This window comes from Nerophis ophidion, linkage group LG02, assembly GCF_033978795.1.
Source record: "Nerophis ophidion isolate RoL-2023_Sa linkage group LG02, RoL_Noph_v1.0, whole genome shotgun sequence".
NCBI classification, from domain to species: Eukaryota; Metazoa; Chordata; class Actinopteri; order Syngnathiformes; family Syngnathidae; genus Nerophis; species Nerophis ophidion.
The window spans coordinates 46,164,142-46,186,175 of NC_084612.1; the positions used below are offsets into that span (position 1 = coordinate 46,164,142).

At 41.9% G+C, this 22,034-nt stretch overlaps 1 protein-coding gene and 1 long non-coding RNA gene across 2 annotated transcripts; one reads left to right on the top strand and one right to left on the bottom strand.

Moving 5' to 3' along the window:
- Positions 1-3,148: 3,148 nt before the first annotated feature.
- On the bottom strand, positions 3,149-21,887 carry LOC133534946 (sodium-coupled monocarboxylate transporter 1-like). The gene is made up of 11 exons (XM_061874288.1): positions 21,666-21,887; positions 15,458-15,598; positions 15,258-15,387; positions 15,109-15,197; positions 14,824-14,936; positions 8,291-8,358; positions 8,137-8,223; positions 7,889-8,076; positions 5,759-5,868; positions 5,595-5,680; positions 3,149-3,958 (listed from the first exon to the last, which is right to left on the bottom strand). Exons 2-11 carry the CDS (start codon positions 15,535-15,537, stop codon positions 3,845-3,847), a joined length of 1,065 nt encoding a protein of 354 aa, XP_061730272.1. The 5' UTR covers positions 15,538-15,598; positions 21,666-21,887; the 3' UTR covers positions 3,149-3,844.
- Positions 20,083-22,016, top strand: LOC133534952 (uncharacterized). Its single transcript, XR_009802105.1, has 2 exons — positions 20,083-21,731; positions 21,847-22,016. It is a non-coding gene; the product is annotated as an uncharacterized LOC133534952 (long non-coding RNA).
- The last annotated feature ends 18 nt before the right edge of the window (positions 22,017-22,034 follow it).

Below are 22,034 nucleotides of genomic sequence, written 5' to 3' on the forward strand. Positions count from 1 at the left end.
TTGACTGTAGAGCTACAAGAAAAACATCAGAAAAAGAATTCCAGCAGTTGATTGCCAGACCGTTGCTAAGTAAAACGGGCCGTTGCTAGGGACTCCGCTCTGAACACAGGACAGCAGAGAAGGACTGCTAAGCAGGATATATACCTTATGTTTCATTTTTACCGTCATTAACAGCATCATAAATGACTTGTAGCTTGTTACAGGGACAGTGGAGGCTCTCTGCCTTCCAAACCACTGCTGCTCAGAGCCTCCGCTGTCACTGCTCCCGTCAAGTTGTAAAAAAAAAAAAAAAAGGAACTCCGTAGCACCGAAAGTCCGCGACGATAAACGTGTTTATGACAGATAAGACTACACAAATACACCCATCCTAACAAGTATATGATAAATGTAGACAACTTTTCCTTTTATTTTACTTTCATACTGCAACAGTGATTGGATGTTTACTGAGGGGTGTGTGTCTGCTGCGCAGCGTGTGGAATGGTGAATACACGCACAGTGGAGGGAGGGATGAGAGGGAAGCCGACACTACTATATCGTGTGTGTCCCTTTTTCGGCGGATTTTTACGCTAGTGCATATAATTTTGTCAACTTGTAATGTAGTAATTTTGTGAGTTTATTAAAATTTGCTTTCTCAAATTTTGATTTGAGGGGGCAAGACATTTATTTAAGGGGGCTCTGCCCCCTCTTGCCCCTGCGTAGAGCCGGCCATGGTCCAGGGTGTACCCCGCTCGAATGCAGCTGGGATAGGCTGTAGTCCCCCACGACAAGGGACAAGCGGAACATGAGTGTGAGTGATTGTTTGTCTATCTGTGTTGGTCCTGCCATGAGGTGACCACTTGTCCAGGGTGTACTTTGTCTTCGTTATCCAGGGTGTACTCTGTCTTTTTTGTCCAGGGTGCTCCCTGTCTTCTTTGTCCAGGGTGTAACCTGTTTTCCTTGTCCAGGGTGTACCCTGTTTTTCTTGTCCTGGGTGTACCCTATCTTTCTTGTCCAGGGTGTACACTCTGTCTTCCTAGTCCAAGGCATACCCTGCCTTCCTTGTCCAGGGCATACCCTGTCTTTTTTGTCCAGGGTGTACCCTGTCTTTTTTGTCCAGGGTGTACCCTGTCTTTCTAGTCCAGGGTGTACCCTGTCTTTCTAGTCCGGGGTGTTCCCTGTCTTCCTTGTCCAGGGTGTACACTGTCTTCCTTGTCCAGGGTGTACACTGCCTTCCTAGTCCAGGGTGTACCCTGCCTTCCTAGTCCAGGGTGTACACTGCCTTCCTAGTCCAGGGTGTACCCTGCCTTCCTAGTCCAGGGTGTACCCTGCCTTCCTAGTCCAGGGTGTACCCTGCCTTCCTAGTACAGGGCATACCCTGTCTTTTTTGTCCAGGGCGTACCCTGTCTTGTTTGTCCAGTGTGTACCCTGTCTTTTTTGTCCAGGGCGTACCCTGTCTTGTTTGTCCAGTGTGTACGCTGTCTTCCTTGTCCAGGGTGTATCCGCCTTGATTGTACAGGGTGTTCACTGCCTTCCTTGTCCAGAGTGTTCCTTGTCTTCTTTGTCCAGGGTGTACTTTGTCTTCCTAGTCCAGGGTTTACCCCGCTCGAATGCTGCTGGGATAGGCTGTAGTCCCCCACGACAAGGGACAAGCGGTGAAAAATGGATGTAGTTCTCCTAGCTGTTTACTGAAGCGACTCGGAGTGTGCTGTGAGGTTTGGAGTCATTAAACGTCACAAATGAAATGAAGTTGTGAGGTGTCAAGTTGTTCTTAGAAGTGTGGACTTGGTGGAAAAGGGATGACCAACAGTCAACAAGTCAGAGTTCACAGATAACAAGCTTCCTGGACTGGAAAGTGATAATTAGATGCAACGCCAAATGGACTGGAAAGTGATAATTAGATGCAACGCCAAACAAATGCAGAAAACTGATGTAGTTTCTGTTTTGGTGCAACTTCGTAGAAAACACTTGCCTTGCTGAGCAGGTCAAAACTAGCTTTGTATTGACAAGGCAGGTGTCTCAGGTGTTTACACTAAAATACAGTGGGGCAAAAAGTATTTAGTCAGCCACCGATTGTGCAAGTTCTCCCACTTAAAATTATGACAGAGGTAAGTAATGTTCATCATAGGTACACTTCAACTGTGAGAGACAGAATGTGAAAAAAAAATCCAGGAATTCACATTGTAGGAATTTTAAAGAATGTATTTGTAAATTATGGTGGAAAATAAGTATTTGGTCAACCATTCAAAGCTCTCACTGATGGAAGGAGATTTTGGCTCAAAATTTCACGATACATGGCCCCATTCATTCTTTCCTCAACACGGATCAATCGTCCTGTACCCTTAGCAGAAAAACAGCCCCATAGCATGATTTTTTCACCCCCATGCTTCACAGTAGATATGGTGTTTTGGGGATACAACTCAGTCTTCTTCTTCCTCCAAACACGACGAGTTGAGTTCATACCAAAATGGATACATGGATGATACAGCAGAGGTTTGAGGGAATGTCATGTGGTCAGATGAAACCAAAATAGAACTTTTTGGTATAAACTCAACTCGTCGTGTTTGGAGGAAGAACAATACTGAGTTGCATCCAAAGAACACCACACCTACTGTGATGCATGGGGGTGCAAACATCATGCTTTGGGGCTGTTTTTCTGCTAAGGGGACAGGACGATTGATCAATGAAAAGGAAAGAATGAATGGGGCCATGTATCGTGATATTTTGAGCCAAAACCTTCCATCAATGAGAGCTTTGAATGGTTGACCAAATACTTATTTTCCACCATAATTTACAAATAAATTCTTTAAAATTCCTACAATTTGAATTCCTGGATTTTTTTTTCACATTCTGTCTCTCACAGTTAAAGTGTACCTATGATGAAAATTACAGACCTCTGTCATTATTTTAAGTGGGAGAACATGCACAATCGGTGGCTGACTAAATACTTTTTTGCCCAACTGTATATCAATCAATCAAAGTTTATTTATATAGCCCTAAATCAAAAGTGTCTAAAGGGATGCACAAGCCACAACTACATTTGCGGTACAGAGCCCACATAAGGCCAAGGAAAAACTCACCCCAGTGGGACGTCGATGTGAATGACTATGAGAAACCTTGGAGATGACCGAATATGTGGGCTAGTATATATCAATATATCTTTAATGCATAATATTTATTTAGAGGGCAGTTCGCTGACAGAGTGCGTAGAAAAGGAAATATGACTTTAAAATGCAGTTGTAATCGAACAAAACATGGTGCCAGTGTTGTCCATACAGTGGTGCACCACGGACCGGTTTAATGTCGGCATTCTCTTCAGGGACCGGTTTTCCACTTGTGCCACATAAAAACAGCAGACATAAGTGCATGAGAGATACAACTCACTATAACACTGAATTAGTGGGAGCTTGTTTCTTTGCAATGAGATGCAGATGGAAATCAGCCTTTGGCAACAATCTGTCACATTTATATTTGGTATGTTGGCTAATATGCATTGTGCCATGTCAAAGTTATAACAACTCCCCATAAAAAGTTTATTGTACATCTATAAACAAGCTTATGGTGTGTCTATTGGCACAGGCCAAAGTCAATGCAGTCCTTTATAAATGATTTCATGTTTCTCTTGTCCTGGTAGTTGGCGACCACTGCTCTTTAGTCCATTGACATACCGTCTGGTGACATCTAGTGGTGAGTGAGTAGATTCTTCACAGGAATTTGACTCTGCTGAAGTCCACAGTAATATTACATTTCATTTGAATACAAACCCATCAAAGGCTTGGAACATGTGTTTAAAGACAGATCCAGCAGCAGGGGCCATCTTGCTATGTGTGATGAATACATCTCAGAGGTGCAATGTGATGATCTGACCCTAAAGTTTGGTCACTTTCTCAACGTCCTCTCTCGTCAGCTCAGGGTGTGCAAGTCCTGACTTGTCGGCTCGCGTTTGAAAGTGTGGGAAATGCTTGACTTTTTCCCCTGATGCCTGTAGTGGATGGACATTTAAGTCAGCCACACCTTCATTTTTTTTAAATAATTGTACAAACCCTGTTTCCATATGAGTTGGGAAATTGTGTTAAATGTAAATATAAACGGAATACAATGATTTGCAAATCCTTTTCAACCCATATTCAATTGAATGCACTACGAAGACAATATATTTGATGTTCAAACTCCTAAACTTTTTTTGCAAATAATTTACTTAGAATTTCATGGCTGCAACACATACCAAAGTAGTTGGGAAAGGGCATGTTCACCACTGTGTTACATCACCTTTTCTTTTAACAACACTCAATAAACTTTTGGGAACTGGGAAAACTAATTGTTGAAGCTTTGAAAGTGGAATTATTTCCCATTCTTGTATATATAGAGCTTTAGTCGTTCAACAGTCCGGGGTCTCCGTTGTCGTATTTTACGCTTCATAATGCGCCACACATTTTTGATGGGAGACATGTCTGGACCGCAGGCGAGCCAGGAAAGTACCCCCACTCTTTTACTACGAAGCCACGCTGTTGTAACACGTGGCTTGGCATTTTTTTTGCTGAAATAAGCAGGGGTGTCCATGATAACGTTGCTTGGATGACAACATATGTTGCTCCAAAACCTGTATGGACTATTCAGCATTAATGTTGCTTTCATAGATGTGTAAGTTAACCATGCCTTGGACACTTGTGCACCCCCATACCATCACAGATGCTGGCTTTTGAACTTTGCACCTATAACAATCCGGATGATTATTTTCATCTTTGTTCCGTAGGACACCACATCCTCAGTTTCCAAATATAATTTGAAATGTGGACTTGTCAGACCACAGAACACTTTTCCACTTTGCATCAGTCCATCTTAGATGAGCTCAGGCCCAGTGAAGCCGGCGGCGTTCCTGGGTGTTGTTGATAAATGGCTTTGGCTTTGCACAGTAGAGTTTTAACTTGTACTTACAGATGTAGCGACCAACTGTAGTTACTGACAGTGGTTTTATGAAGTGTCCCTGAGCCCATGTAGTGATATCCTTTACACACTGATGTTGGTTTTTGATGCATTACCGCCTGAGGTATCAAAGGTCCGTAATATCATGGCTTACGTGCAGTGATATCTCCAGATTCTCTGAACCTTTTGATGATTTTATGGACGTAGATGGTAAAATCCCTAAATTCCTTCCAATAGCTCGTTGGGAAATGTTGTTCTTAAACTGTTCCACAATTTGCTTACAATTTGGTGACTCTCACCCTATCCTTGTTTGTGAATTACTTAGCATTTCATGGAAGGTGCTTTTATACCCAATCATAGCACCCATCTGTTCCCAATTAGCCTGCACACCTGTGGGATGTTCTAAATAAGTGTTTGATGAGCATTCCTCAACTTTATCAGTATTTATTGCCACCTTTCCCAACCTCTTTATCACGCGTTGCTGGCATCAAATTCTAAAGTTAATGATTATTAGCAAAAAAAAATGTTTATCAGTTTTAACATCAAATATGTTGTCTTTGTAGCATATTCAACTGAATATGGGTTGAAAATGATTTGCAAATCATTGTATTCCATTTATATTTACATCTAACTCAATTTTCCAACTCATATGGAAATGGGGTTTGTAATACAAAAATAGATTCTGTGATCTCTACCTGGGATTTTCTGTTGCAGCCAAAACACAGTAAGTCACTTTTCCTCACAAAGAGATCAGGGTTCAGCTTTTCTTGCTTGCAGCCACCTAAAAACCTCGAAAGTGTGATTTAATGTTGTCTTCTGTAATGCTGTGTAAGGTTTTGTGACCATGGGTAGTTCTTACCTGTGATCATGCTCACCAAGAGGCCACTCACAACTGTGGTCAGCGTGCCCAACAAAGAGATGTAGAGGTAGGACAGAGAGTACCAGGAGTCTGCTAATGGAGGCCTAACACTGTTAAACACACAGGATATCCTCCTTAATCACCCACCATTAGTGTGTTTCTTTAAATAATTCACAATCCCTATGTAGGACAAAAACATGCTTTTCTTTTTTTATACATTCTAATTCGTAAATAAAAACGACTATGAGTCAGCTAACAATGGATCCTATGGAAGTTGTTCTATTCCGCCTGTAAAGTGCTCTAAAAAACATCCGAAAACCTCCATTAAGGTTTATATACACGCTGTAAGGGTATATGTAATGTAGTAACATTTATAATAACATGTAATATATACATGATGTAAGTATATATGTAATGTAACATTCATAATACAATGTAATACATGATGTAAGTGTATATATATATAATGTAACATTCATAATAACATGTAATATATACATGATGTAAGTATACACTGTATATGTCATGTAGTAACATTCATAATAACATGAAATATATACATGATGTAAGTATATATGTCATGTAGTAACATTCATAATAACATGTAATATATACATGATGTAAGTTTCGGTATATATATCATGTAGTAACTTTCAAAATAACATGTAATATATACATAATGCAAGTACCGGTATATATGTCATGTCGTAATATTCATAATAACATGTAATATATACATGATGTAAGTATATATGTCATGTAGTAACATTCATAATAACATGTAATATATACATGATGTAAGTACCGGTATATATATCATGTAGTAACATTCATAATAACATGTAATATATACATAATGCAAGTACCGGTATATATGTCAAGTAGTAACATTCATAATAATATGTAATTTATACATGATGTAAGTATATATGTCATGTAGTAATATTCATAATAACATGTAATATATACATGATGTAAGTATATATGTCATGTAGTCACATTCATAATAACATGTAATATATACATGATGTAAGTATATATGTCATGTAGTCACATTCATAATAACATGTAATATATACATGATGTAAGTATATACGTCATGTAGTAACATATAATTTATGTATTTTGCTCATTTTATGCATTAGGCGATGTAATAGTTTCAAAAATGCATCACATTTACTTTTTCCTTGACCACATCACTGATTTCTACTCACTGAAGACTTCATTAGAGACAACAAACGTAATAAAACATCTCTTACTGTACAATGTCTGCTGTCACTGGGATACTGACTTTGAGCATGTTGATATACTCTCGTTTAGATGAAGAATCACTCATAATCCTCACAAAGAAAAAACGGGGGTAGGAACCAAGCACAGAACAAGATTCTTTTTGTGTCGTTCTCGCAAATTTCCGGCCCTAAATTGCATGCCAAATTTGACCAATTGATCAGATTATATCCTTATCCTTCTACTATCCAGGTGAGAGGCATGATTGATGATGAAGAATAAACTTTTACAAGGCCTATGATGTCAACACACAAGCTAATTAGCGCCCTCTGACCACTGTGCCGCTAAAACTAGTTTGTTTGCTTTTGCGCTTTAAAACCAAAATGACTAATACTTGGTTAGTATTCCAGTCAGGGAATCTAAATGGAGTATTGTTGGTGTTTTTGGATAGTTATTTGAGGGCTACCATTAGCTCCACTGTAAGATGACTTTTATTTACATGTATTTATGAGTTAGAATGCATTAAAATCAATATATCAGTCTTCCTGTCTGACATAAGGATTGTGAACTATTGGCAAAATTGACCCTAAAAGTCTAGTTCCCCTTTAAGGCTGTTGGAAAAAAACAAAAAACCTGCATGATTTCTAGGACTCACTCAGGTGGCATGGTCACTGGACAGGTCCAGTACTTAGTACATATTACTCACTAAGGTGGCATGGTTACTGTACTGGTCCAGTACTTGGTACTTAGTACTCACTCAGGTGGCATGTTCACTGGACTGGTCCAGTACTTAGTACTCACTCAGGTGGCATAGTTACTAGACCTGTGACTAGTCCAGTACTTGGTACTTTGTAATCACTCAGGTGGCATGGTTATTGAATTGGTTCAGTACTTAGTACTCACTCAGGTGACATGGTCAGTGGACTGGTCCAGGGAGCTGTTGTGGTGGTGTTGTACAGGTGTGTGCTGTTGCATCCCACAGTGCTGACTGGCAGAGGGTTTGTCTTGGCACTGGTTGCCGGGTAAATCTGACCGCCGATCCCCACCCACAGGGTCAACACCAGGCCCAGTACCATTCCTGCCAGGCCTCCCTGCAGAGTCAACAGGTTGTCAGGTTGTCAGCTCAGTGTCCATGCATACTTCATACTCACCATGGAGTTGGATGTGCGGAACAGCATCCCTAACAGATAAAGACCAAGAAGAGGTCCGCTGACCATGCCAAATATAGAGAGAGCTGCCTGCACACAGGAAAGTGTCAGGACATGTGTGCTTTGAAGAGTCCGTGTTAAGGCATGTCAGCGTTACCTGCAGGATACTTCCCAACATTGAAGCCACGCCAGCCATCCCGATGCAAATGGCGCCAAAGAATACACCTTTGTAGGAAAACAGCTTTCTTTACATGGGTCAGACTCTGTGTACACTGTAGTTTTTGTTAGGGAACCGTTTTATGAGGCAAGTATGTGGATGATATGGTATTCTAAAAGGGTTTAGCCAGCGGGCTAAGTGCGGCCCGCCGACGTCTTCAGTTTAATCCGTGAGACGTTGCCGGTGTATTAAGGGTTCTGGCCCGTGGGGTGCCTCCAACTTTATTTTAACAATACACGTGTCCAAATGCTGCAATTGGGCCTCCATCTCTTAGACAACCCCAGTAAATCAGGTTAATGACCATGAAATGTAGCGTGAAGCCTGCTTAGCACAGATTTCTTATATGACCCGATCCAAACTACCTTTACATGGCACAAATTAATTGCAATCAAAACAAAAAGTCAACACACATAACACAACCTGCTCACCGAACTTTGTGGATGCACTGTATTTTAAATGATAAATGGGTTGTACTTGTATAGCGCTTTTCTACCTTCAAGGTACTCAAAGCTCTTTGACACTACTTCCACATTTACCCATTCACACACACATTCACACACTGATGGAGGGAGCTGCCATGCAAGGCACTAACCAGCACCCATCAGGAGCAAGGGTGAAGTTTGTTGCTCAGGACACAACGGACGTGACGAGGTTGGTACTAAGTGGGGATTGAACCAGGGACCCTCGGGCTGTGCGTGGCCACTCTTCCACTGCGCCATGGTTAAGGCAGGCGCATACTATATGCCCTGCGACAATTCAAGGAAATACGGTATATATATATATATATATATATATATATATATATATACAGTTGTGATCAAAATTATTCAACCCCCACACAATTTTGGTGTTTTAGCAAGTTGGACATTTATTCCGTATTTTGTTTATAGTCATATCAAATAAAGATGTGTCAAATAGACAAATGCAACTTAAATTGTAACACTGTATTTTACAAAATACCAAAAAAGGACATTTTTCTTAATATCTCATTGACAAAATGATTCAACCCCCTAGTTACATGCATCTTTAGTACTTAGTAGAACACGCTTTGGCAGTAATTACATCCTTCAAACGTGATACATAACCAGACACAAGCTTCTTGCAACCATCTACAGGTATTTTAGCCCATTCCTCTTGGGCAAAGGCCTCCAGTTCATTCATATTCTTGGACTTGCGTGCTGCAACTGCCTTCTTCAAGTCTCACCACAGGTTTTCTATAGGATTTAGGTCTGGCGACTGTGAAGGCCACTCCATAGTCTTCCAGCCCTTCTTATGTAACCACTCTGATGTTGATTTGGAGGAATGCTTGGGATCGTTGTCCTGTTGAAAGGTCCAACGTCTCCTAAGCCTCAGCTTCGTCACTGACTTCATGACATTTGCAGCTAATATATCCTGGTAGGAAATAGAATTCATAATGCCTTGAACGCGCTGGAGATACCCGGTACCTGAGGCAGAGAAACAGCCCCAGAGCATGATTGATCCCCCACCATGCTTAACAGTAGGAAAGGTGTTCTTCTCTTTGTAAGCTTCATTTTTTCTCCTCCAGACATAACGTTGATTCATAGGCCCAAAGAGTTCCAGTTTTGTCTCATCACGCCATAGAACAGTTTCCCAAAACCTTTGGGGTTTGTCCAGATGATTTTTGACATACTGCAGTCTATTTTACTTGTGCCTGTTAGTCAGAAGTTGGGTGCGCCTGGGAGTTCTGGCATGGAGGCCTTCATCTCGCAGTGCACGCCTTATCTTCTGGGACGAAATCTGGGTTCCCCCCTCTGCAATGTCCTCTTGTAGTTCCTCAGCTGTTACCCGGGGGTTTTTCACCACTGTACGCACACAGCATCCTCTTTCTACCACGCCCAGGTGGTGTTTCCACTGTGCCTTTAGCATTAAACTTGCGAATTATGCTCCCAACTGTGTCTCTTGGAATGTGTAATGTCTTTGCTATTTTCTTATATCCATATCCTTTCTTATGAAGAGGAATTATCTCCTCTCTTGACTTCTTTGACCACTCCCTGGACTTCACCTTGTTGCAAATACACTTGACCATCTACAAAAACCTGAGCGTCATACTCTTTTTCAATCAGTTTAATTGTTGCTGGTTATGGTTCTAATCACATCTACAGGTGTTTTCAACACCTGATTGAAAAGACCTTATTCAAATTCTGTTCTTAAGAGTTATGATCTTATAGGAGTTGAATAATTTTGTCAATGAGATATTAAGAGAAATAACACTGTTTGGTATGTTACAAAATATAATGTTGTAATTCAAGTTGCATTTGTCTATTTAATGCATCTTTATTTGATATGACTATAAACAAATTACGGAATAAATGTCCAACTTGTTAAAACCAAAATTGTGTGGGGGTTGAATAATTTTGATCACAACTGTCCATCCATCCATCCATCCATTTTCTACCGCTTATTCCCTTTTGGGGTCGCGGGGGGCGCTGGCGTCTATCTCAGCTACAATCCGGCAGAAGGCGGGGTACACCCTGGACAAGTCGCCACCTCATCGCAGGGCCAACACAGATAGACAGACAACATTCACACTCACATTCACACACTAGGGCCAATTTAGTGTTGCCAATCAACCTATCCCCAGGTGCATGTGTTTGGAGGTGGGAGGAAGCCGGAGTACCCGGAGGGAACCCACGCATTCACGGGGAGGACATGCAAACTCCACACGGAAAGATCCCGAGCCTGGATTTGAACCCAGGACTGCAGGACCTTCGTATTGTGAGGCAGACGCACTAACCCCTCTGCCACCGTGAAGCCGATCACAACTACATACTGTATATATATAAATATATACATATATAAATACACTATGTATATATACATATATATGTATATATACATATATATGTATGTACATATATATATATGTATATATATATATATATATATATATATATATATATATATATATATATATATATATATATATATATATACACATACACACACATATATATACCGTATCTCCTTGAATTGCCGCAGGGCATATAGTATGCGCCTGCCTTGAATTACTGCGGGGACAAACTCGCTTCCCAAAATAATTAGCGCATGCTTAGTATTACCGCCTGGTCAAATTTGTGACGTCACGTGTGACACTTCCCCTGTCATCATTTTCAAAATGGAGGAGGCTGATTTCAGTACCGGTAATTTGAAATGGCATAAAGGGAAGAAGATTAAGAGCTATTCATTATGATTTAAGGTCCAAGCTTACATCACAATCAAATTTTTACTGCATACCTTTGGTAAGTGCCGGAGTGAGAAGAGGTTTTAAAATAATTAGTGCATGCTTACTTTTACCGCATGCCTTTGGTAAGCGCAGGAGTGAGAAGGGGTTTTAAATTGATTAGCGCCCTGGCGGCAGTTCAAGGAAATACTGTCTATATATTAAAAAGAAAAATTATAAATATATTGTATATATATATATATATACACACACACCATATTTTTCGGACTATAAGTCGCAGTTTTTTTCATAGTTTGGCTGGGGGTGCGACATATACTCCGGAGCGACTTATGTGTGAGATTATTAACACATTACCGTAAAATATTAATCAATATTATTCATCTCATTCGCGGAAGAGACAAAGAAAATGTCAGCAATCGTCGCACACACGTCAACCGATAAGAATTTGGCGGGGGAGGGTCATGGCAGAACTGCATTGTGGGTCATGGAATGCTAACTGCCATATGCTATATGCTACTGCTGTAGCTATTAAGACGGATCATTTCATCGTTGGCGGTAACTTATAAAAACTGAGAAGGGCTGAACAAAAATGGCACCGAAAAGGAAATCATGTACTGCAGATTACAAGCTGTACGTAGTGAAATATGCAGCAGAAAACGACAAGAGGAAGCGGCGCATACCTTTGGAGTTGGCAGAGTTGTTTAGAAGCGACATTGAGGGAGGATTTATCGATTAGGAGTGACAGATGGTTTGGTAAACGTATAGCACGATCTATATGTTATAGTTTTTTGAATAACTCTTACCATATTGAATATGCTAAAAAGAACAGTAAGCAGCTATATTTTAATAATATACCATAGCTGCGTGTGTCAAATATGAGTCATTAAATGACTCCCGCCTCCTGGTGGTAGAGGACGCTAGTGATCCTTTTTGCGACTACTCGGCTGCAGAAGAAGTGACAACAAGCAGCAAGAGTGAACAGCGGTCGTTTAGTTTATCCTCTCGCTTGCACTTTTAACATGGAGGATATAATATCTAAAATAAAACCGTTTTCTAAACTGGACTTTCAATCGAAGCAGGAGGTAATAAAGGAAGATCTCCATCGAGACAGGGAGACTTTGAAAACTGAAGAAAGATAAGGAAGACTTCTATAAACAAGTTATCGATGCTTTTGATCAGAAGGAGCTGCGCATGGACTTCATTTATAAGTAAAGGTAAGACCATAATAAAGGTTTTTTTTAATAAATGTGTTTTTCATGATGGTATACTTACATCACACTTAAATTTGGTAAGCGCCGTAGTGAGAAGAGGTTTTAAATTAATTAGCGCCCCAGCGGGAATTCAAGGTAATACGGTAGTCACTATGTTCATCTAATTAGTAACTATGGTCATCTAATTAGTTACTATGGTAATATAATTAGCTACTATGGTAATCTAATTAGTTACTTTGGTCATCTAAGTCACAGCAGCTCAGACGAGGCCCCAAGCAGTGTTTCCACAGTTATTATGGTAATCTAATTAGTTACTATAGTAATCTAATTAGGTATTATGGTCATCTAATGAGTTTCTATGGTCAGCTAATGAGTTACTTTGGTGAGCTAAGTCAGTGGTCCCCAACCACGGGGCCGAGCCGCGGCTCGATTGGTACGGGGCCGCAGAATAATTTTTTATAAATGTTTATTATCATTTATTTTTTTCTATTTATTTATTTATTTATTCATTTATTTTTTAATTAAATCAACATGAAAAACACACGATACACTTACAATTAGTGTACCAACCCAAAAAACATAAATTTTTCATGACAAAAACCTCTCTTTTTCATGACAAAGAAAATAAAAAAAAAAGGATTTTATTTAAAAACAAATGTATTAAATCAATATAAAAAACACAAGATAAACTTACAATTAGTGAAGATACACTTACAATTAGTGCACCAACCCAAAAAAACTCTCTTTTCCTGACAAAAAAAAAAAAAAGAACCCCCCCACCGGGTCGCGGGACACATTATCAAGCGTTGACCGGTCCGCAGCTACAAAAAGGTTGGGGACCACTGATCTAAGTCACAGCAGCTCAGCCGAGGCACCAAGCAGTGTTTCCACAGAGTGTTTCCAGAGTAAATTGTGGGTGTCAGGGACAGAGGTGGAAGGAGATTTTTACAACAAAGTTCTAAAGCTTAGTGATATATCAGATAGTAAGCTGGGTTTGTTACACTTCGTGTTCATATTTTGTTGTGTTTGTTGCATTTTTGTTGATTGTAAAATATGTGTGACGATCTGTCACTTGATTTCTGTTTGTGCTTCCTTGTTTTGTGTTTATTTCCTATAAGTTCTCTTATTTTGGTTCTATTTCCTGCGTGTCCCGCTGAGCGCTGTTTTCCCCTCACCTGCTGTTAATTGGCAGCTAGTCCACACCTGCTGCCAATCAGCATGTTTCAATTTATGCCTGTCTTGCGCGCTCCTCAGTGCTTGAGGATTGACTTATGTTTTGAGAACTGTTACATGCAAGACTGCTTTGTCTGCTTTGAATTAAATCATCTTACCTGATCCTCACTCTCCTGGTTCCTGCAGCATGGGGTCACTACAATGGCAGCCATGCGAGTTTGCGACAATATGTGGATGGAGACATGTTGTCAATATTCAGTGTTTTAGTGAAGTGAATTATATTTATATAGCGCGTTTATCCTTCACATTATTTTGTAAAACCCACATTCATGTACAGTACATTCTGGGTGTCTCATTCAGTAAAAAAAATGTAAAATTCCATTCCATTTTTAAGGTGGTCTTTCATAACGTTTTAGCATTCATTCAGACATTATTGTGAGGTTTTGTATTAGTGTTCCCGAAAAATCAGATATACGGCCCCCAGACACATTTTATTCTCTAAATGTGGGCCCCCGAGTGAAAATAATTGCCCAGGCCTGTTTTAAAAAGAGGATGACCGACATATACATGCTGTACATCAACTTGTGTAAGAGCTGTCATCTCTCCACACATTGTTCACCTTGTGCTAGTTTACGCACAGAAGCTTCCAGAGATGAAATTGTGAACACTTATCACTTTGTGACAGCCTGCTACGTTTCACTCACATTTTAACATCCTTTTGTTGTTTCAGGTAGCCAAGGCACTTTTCAACACAACTGATCTCACACTCTACTGTTGCCTTTATGTTGTGCTTCTTATGGCTGTTCTCCAAACAATTTAGACATGTTTGTACAGAGCAAAGCATGTGATTTCTGTTGTATTTGTGAAAAGGGTTAGATAAGACTTACTCAGGCCCATGTTCAACCAAGTCATCTGCTTCTGTGTCAGGTTCTTGCATATGGGACGGATGAAGTCTTCCACAGTGACAGCAACAAGGGCATTGATGCTGGAAGACACTGTGCTGAAGAACCCATGTGGAAGTTAGTCATATTTCTTAGGAACTGACTTAGTGAGAGGGAATGAACCACTCCCGCAAAAGTAAACATGCTGGATCGTTCTCTCTGACAGTACGAATTAAAGCCTAAACCCAGCTGTTATGTTTGGTTGTGCAGGTGTGCATAATGTGTACTCACCTCAGGGTTCCGCTGTATGCAGCAGCCACAAACAAGCCAGGGATTCCTGGGTAGTCTGCCAAGATGTCCATGACAAGGTAAGGCAGCAACTGTTTTTATTAAGACAAAGCAGTTAACACACGCTTCACAGGTGACATTTGACTGGTTACCTGGTCAGTGGTGTCAATGTCACCATTGGTGAACGGGTCACACTTCTTGTAAATGGAGAACATGGTGAGACCGGCAAACACAGCGAGGCTCACAGTCACCCACAAACCCACCATGTTTACATACAAAGACCTGGGCGCAATAAGCTAGCTGTCACAACGATGTTGCATAATGGTGAGGATGTACGTGCAGGAATGCTCACATCTTTGCATGGCCCAATGTCTTGCAGGAAATGTAGCGCTGCACCTGGGACTGGTTGATGGCGTAGATGGATGCCCACATCACGCTGCCACCGATTGTGATGGTCCAAAAAGTATGCCGCTTCAGTGGATCAGGGTCAAAGCTAAGTCAGATTAAAACATTTTCAGGTGGGGAGTCAGCAAATTGAATTTTTGCTATTTTGTTTCATCTTAAAGTTGGTTGTAGAGCTGAGTATATACAATATGAGCCTGATTTACTCAGATCCAAAACACCACATGCTAATCAGCATGTGCAATCTTTAAAATAATGTGAACTGTACTTTTAGTTTGCATGTTGTGTTGGATTTACTAAGACTACAACTAAAAAGTGGTGCATAACGCCTTATTTAAATGAGGATTTTGCGTGTACCAAATAATAGGCAGACTCATTTACTGCACATTTATGTTATCATGCTCATAACTTTGGTGTTTTGCTATGGTTCCACACATCTACCATTTTTTATGGGAGTTGTAGAAGCAGTCGTTCAGTGCACTTACGTTTGTACATTGATATTTAGTACTGAAGGTGCATGACAGGATCGAGGCTGCACTGCTGTGCTCAAGTTGCAAAATATGCCTACTTCAAGAAGTTTTTTATCCCAAATAATTTATGTTAGTAACACATATTCTTTGTGACAAAACAAATGTCATTAAATGACACCAAAACGCATCATTTAAATTTGCTTTAATTAATTAGCCACTTAAAGGGGAACTGCACTGGTGTTTGGAATTTTGCCTATCATTCACAATCATGAGAAACAAGAGCAAACATGTTTTTATTTTAGGGATTCTAAAAACTGTTTAAAAAAAACGCTTGCAAAATGTGGCTAATGAGAGTTACCAATGTAGCCTTCTAAGTCTGATCGCTCTCGCTGTTTCGCCGCTCAAAAGCTAAGTGCTAACTTTCTGTCTGTGTGCTTCTAATTGATTTACAGCTTTCGTTATTCCTTCTCCAACATATTTGACAGTCTTATCAAACCTATACTCTCTGTTTCAGTGCCTCACTTTCGGCTAACTAGTTACTAAGCTAGCAAAGCTAAACTAGTTACAGTCTGAATCTACTGTGCTCCAAAGGCAAAAAAAACTTGACTCAGTGAAAGAAAGAAAGAAGTAAGTATGGCTTCTTGTTTTTTGTGCATCTTACTCATGGATAGCTTAGCTCTACTCCAGCACCGTGTCCACCAGTCACAGCAGAGTCATTTCATAACTTCGCAGACACATCTGCTAGCATTAGCTGTACCGAGCTAACTAGCCCATCTTATAGCACCCTAAGCGGCCTATAAGCAACGTAGAACCAGTTGAGACGCATAATAGATTTAGCCCTTCAGCTAGTCTTACACCCCAGTCTACAAGGCACCACACCTCAGTCATAGGGGACTCCATCACCCAAAACATAAAGCTTAGCAAACCAGCCACAATTAAGTGTATTCCCAAAGCCAGAGCACCTGATATTGAAGCTAATCTTAGGCAGCTAACTCGTTTCAGGCCTGGTAAACACATACAACAGGCTAATCACACCACTAGCTACGCAAACATAGTCGTAGACGTTGGCTTCAATGACACTAGGATGAGACATTCAGAGATTACAAACAGGAACATAGTTAGAACTAGAAAGATGTCCAGGCATTGAGTACTTGTCTCTGGCCCCCTGCCTGCGAGAGGCAATGATGAGAGTTATAGCAGATTAGTCTTGCTTTAGTCTCGTTTAGTTTTTGTTGAAAACAGGGACTCACGTTTATTGATAATTGTCCCTCTTTCTGGGGCAAACCGAGCTTGCTGATGAGGGACAGCCTTCACCCTAACCGGGAAGGCACCATCATTCTGTCTAGAAACATAGATTACTGTTTTGGTAACACTTGACTAACTAGACAAGAGCAAGCGTGGACACATGCAATTACAGTGTCTGTTAGTCCGGATGAGGAGTCAGTTAAGATAGAACTAACCAGCGCCAGGCTGGAAAATTCCTGCACAAATAGCATTTGTAATACACAACTCACATAATGTTTTTTCACCAGTGACTATGCCAGAGGTGGACATGTATTTTGAAGCTGAACATACAGAGGATGAACTACTGCTTATAGAAGCAGCACGAAGAGAAGCTGGAACCCTGGAGTAGACGGAAGCCAAGAGAATGAGGTCGGTGTGACTTCGATGTTGTAGAAGTGGAGCTTGGAGCCAAGTTATGTCGACATTATTTGTGTACTTACCCAACTGTAACATACGTGCTACAAATCAATGTAAAGTAATTGGGGTGTCATGGGCTAGGAACAGAAGACTAGAGTTTCGACTCAGAGAGAGAAGGCAGAGCTTGAATTGCAGTTTGGTTGGCACCATGTATTAAATAATTAGTGATGGACATCAGCTATATACACAACAATGAGTTGAATGGCCATTCAACGTGACAGCAATTTGAAGAAAACACATTTACTATATACATATATACAATTTCAATTCAATTATTCAGTGTTTCTGGATCTTGTTTAAATCCCAGCTCAGATAAGAAAGGTTTTGGAGAAAGGTTTTGGAGAGAGTAAAGCAGTACAGTCCATAGTTAAGGATGAAAATGTGTAAAGGGTTGGCTCAAAAGGTTTGGCTCAAGAGCCTCCTACCAGCCCAGACAGAACAGGTGGTGGGGTTCCTGGCTGGAATCTTCCAAAAAACGATCCTTGGACTAGATGCTTTTTTTTGCCTTAGCTCGCCATGAATAAAAAAGCCTGGCCTGTGTACGAACCAGGACCATCCTTATAAATTAATGTGTACACAAATCAAATATCTTCATTAAATAGCACTAATTGCACTATAAAGTATTAAGAACAGGTTCTCGGTTTTTCCTCAATATTGTACAATATAAATCAACATACATGTCAGAATCACAATATGCAATAAAGTGCTAAAATAACCATCCATCCATCCATTTCCTACCGCTTGTCCCTTTTGGGGTCGGCAGGGGTGCTGGAGCCTATCTCAGCTGCATTCGGGCGGAAGGCGGGTTGAACTCAGGACTACTCAGGACCTTTGTATTGTGAGGCACATGCACTAACCATTAGCAGCATAAATATGACCTACACATATTGGTCAGTGCACTAAACGTGCTTATTATCAAGTATAAAGTTAACAAATAGGCATTTAGTTTAGAATCCCGTCAGCACAATATTTCGGGTGAAAACGAGAATAAAAACCTACCTCGAGCAGAAACACAACCTGTCTCCCCTGCGGCAGTCACATGACTAGGAAGAGCGTGGAGAGCTCAAAGCGTAATAAAGAACAAGAGCCTAATAGTCTCCGGATTTGACACCTGTGTTACACCACTGTCCATGGAATGACTCACAATAATATTGATCATGTTACTGTACATGTCATGCGTGTTACTACAACAACATACACTGTCTGGCTAGCTGTGTACAAACAGAAAATGAAATAATACTTTACAGATACCGTAAAGTATTATTTACTCCTCTCTGAGCTGCCCCCTTATTGTGGTAGAGGAGTTTGCGTGTCCCAATGATCCTAGGAGCTATGTCTAACAGGTCTTAGGTGAGGGATCAGACAAAGAGCAGCTCGAATACTTGTATAGAAGTAAACAAACCAAGACTCAGTTTTCCCTCGCAAGGACGTGGGTCACTGGTGCCCCCCTCTGGAGCAAAGCCTGCAGTAGGGGCACGATGGCGAGCGCCTGGTGGCCGAGCCTGTCCCCATGGGCCTCGCCTGGCACAGCCCGAAGAGACAATGTGGGTCCCCCCTCCAATGGGCTCAACACTCATGGGAGGGGCCATAGAGGTCGGGTACAATGTGAGCTGGGCGGAAGCCAAAGGCAGGGCACTAGGCGGTCCAATCCTCGGCTACATAAGCCAGCATTTAGGACGTGGAATGTCACCTCGCTGGGGGACATTCCACGAGCCTGAGCTAATGTGCGAAGTGGAGAAGTTCCGGCTTGAAACAGTGGGACTCACTTCGATGCACAGCAAGGGCTCTGGAACCAGTTCTCTCGAGAGGGGCTGGACTCTCTTCCACACTGGCGCTACACGCAGTGAGAGGCGACGGGCTGGAGTAGCAATTCTTGTTTACCCCCGGCTCAAAGCCTGCACGTAGGAGTTCAACCCAGTGGACGAGAGGGTAGCTTCCCTCCACCTTCAAGTGGGGAGACGGGTCCTGACTGTTGTTTGTGCTTACGCACCAAACAGCAGTTCAGAGTATCCACCCTTTTTGAATACACTAAAGTACAGGAAAGTGCTCCCACGGGTAATTCCATTGTCCAATTGGGGGACTATAACATTCAGGTTTGCAACAACAGGGAAACCTGGGGAGCCGTGATTGGGAAGAATGGCCGTCCGGATCTGAACCTGAGTGGTGTTTTGTTATTGGACGTTTCTGCTCATCACAGATTGTCCATAACAAACACCATTTTCAAACATAAGGGTGTCCAAATGTGCACTTGGCACCAGGACACCCAAGGCTGCAGTTCCATGATCGACTTTGTAGTTGTGTCATCGGATTTGCAGCCTCTGGTTTTGGACACTTGGGTGAAGAGAGGGGAAGAGCTTTATACAGATCACCACCTGGTGTTGAGTTGGCTGTGATGGTGGGGGAAGATGCCGGACAGACCTGGCAGGGCCAAACCCATTGTGAGGGTCTGGTGGGAACGTCTAGCAGAGTCTCCTGTCAGAGAGAGTTTCAATTCCCACCTCCGGAAGAACTTTGAACACAAGGGAGATGCTGGACATTGAGTCCGAGTGGACCATGTTGCGCACCACTATTGTCAAGGCGGCTGATTGGTTAGTTGGTGCCTGTCGTGGCGGTAATCCTAGAACCGCCAGTGAGGGATGCTGTCAAGCTGACGAAAGAAAGAGTCCTGTCGGGTTATTTTGGCTCATAGGCCAAGCGGTGTGCGGCTTCAGCGGTCGCGGAGGCAAAAACTCGAGGAGTTCGGGGAAGCCGTGGAAAACGACTTTAATCTGGCCAGGATCTTCAGCTTTCACTGGACCGTTTCGCAGCTGAGTGTGAAGCGAGTGGGATGAGAATCAGCACCTCAGAGTCTGAGTCCATGGTTCTCGCCCGTAAAAGGGTGGAGTGCCTTCTCCGGGTTAAGGAGGAGATCTTGCCCCAAGTGGAGGAATTCAAATACCTCGGAGTCTTGTTCACGAGTAAGGGAAGAGTGGATCCTGAGATCGACAAGCAAATCGGTGTGGCGTCTTCAGTAATGCGGACGCTGTATCGATCTGTTGTGGTGAAGAAGGAGCTGAGCCGGAAGGCAAAGCTCTCAATTTACCGGTCGATCTACGTTCCCATCCTCACCAATTGTCATGAGCTTTGGGTTATGACCGAAAGGACAAGGTCACGGGTACAAGTGGCAGAAATTATTTTACTACACCGAGTGGCGGGTCTCTCCCTTAGATATTGGGTGAGAAGCTCTGCCATCCGGAAGGAGTTCAAAGTAAAGCCACTGCTTCTCCACATCAAGAAGGGCGAGATGAGGTGGTTCGGGCATCTGGTCAGGATTCCACCCACCTCCGACCGGTAGGAGGCCACGGGGAAGACAAGACTATGTCTCCCGGCTGGCCTGGAAACGCCTCGGGATCCCCCAGGAAGAGCTGGATGGAGTGTCTGGGGAGAGGGAAGTCTGGGTTTATTTGCTTAGGCTGCTGCCCCCGCGACCCAACCTCGGATAGGCAGAAGAAAATGGATGGATGGATGAATAGATACTGTAATATGATTGTTCATGTTTTTTTCTCAGTAAAGATTGTGTTGTATATTACTAACTCCAAAAGCATTCAGCTGCTGACGTAGAAGCTAGTTTATGACTAATACCATAGCATGCCGTCTCAAGGTGATTAATTAGTATGGTCTAAAAAGAGTTCCACAGTGTTAGCTCTTACAAAAATAATGTTGCTCAACTCTGGTTATAATGCAGGTTACATAACATAAAGGAAGTGTTGTAGATGGTTTTTGAATGCATTTTAAAGTGATTTAGAGGCAGAATAGATTAATCCCATTAGTTGCATTGCTAGCCACCTAGAACAAACTGATTATTACAAATTAGAATGCAAAAATTGTCACAGTCTGTCTGTCTGTCTGTGTCTGTTTGTCTTTGTGTGTCTTTGGGAGAGTGGGTGTGTTCTGCGCGTAAGCTTGGCTCAAGCTCTCAGCCTGGCACAGCTGATCCCAGCAACTCACCTGCAGCCTACAAATGTTTGGACTTCACTCGACGCGATCGCCAGATCGTTTCACCTTCTACATGTGGTAACGCTTCTCGCCCGTTTGTCCTAGAATTTTAGCACTTTTGAAAATCTTGCGAACCTGCCATTTCTGTGTTTTTGGCTCCTCATCTTACCCCTGTTTTTTCCTCTGCCTTCAGTTCCCTACCTACCGTGTGTGCCTGCCTCAGCCTGCTTGCCACGGCCTGCTATCCACAGCCTGTTAGCCTCAGCCTGCCAGCTTTAGTGTGCTCTCCTGGACTGCAAAGCCAAGCACTACAAGCTCCCTCCTTTCCCTCAGGTTTTATTAATAATAACCCTTGAACTCTAATTCAGCTTGTCTTTTCTG

Coding starts and splice junctions, on each gene's coding strand:
- LOC133534946 (XM_061874288.1), bottom strand. CDS start 15,537: ATGTGGGCATCCATCTACGCCATCAACCAGTCCCAGGTGCAGCGCTAC. Junction 15,388..15,457: donor ACATTGGGCCATGCAAAGAT/GTGAGCATTCCT, acceptor TATTGCGCCCAG/GTCTTTGTATGTAAACATGG. Junction 8,224..8,290: donor TGTTGGGAAGTATCCTGCAG/GTAACGCTGACA, acceptor TCCTGTGTGCAG/GCAGCTCTCTCTATATTTGG.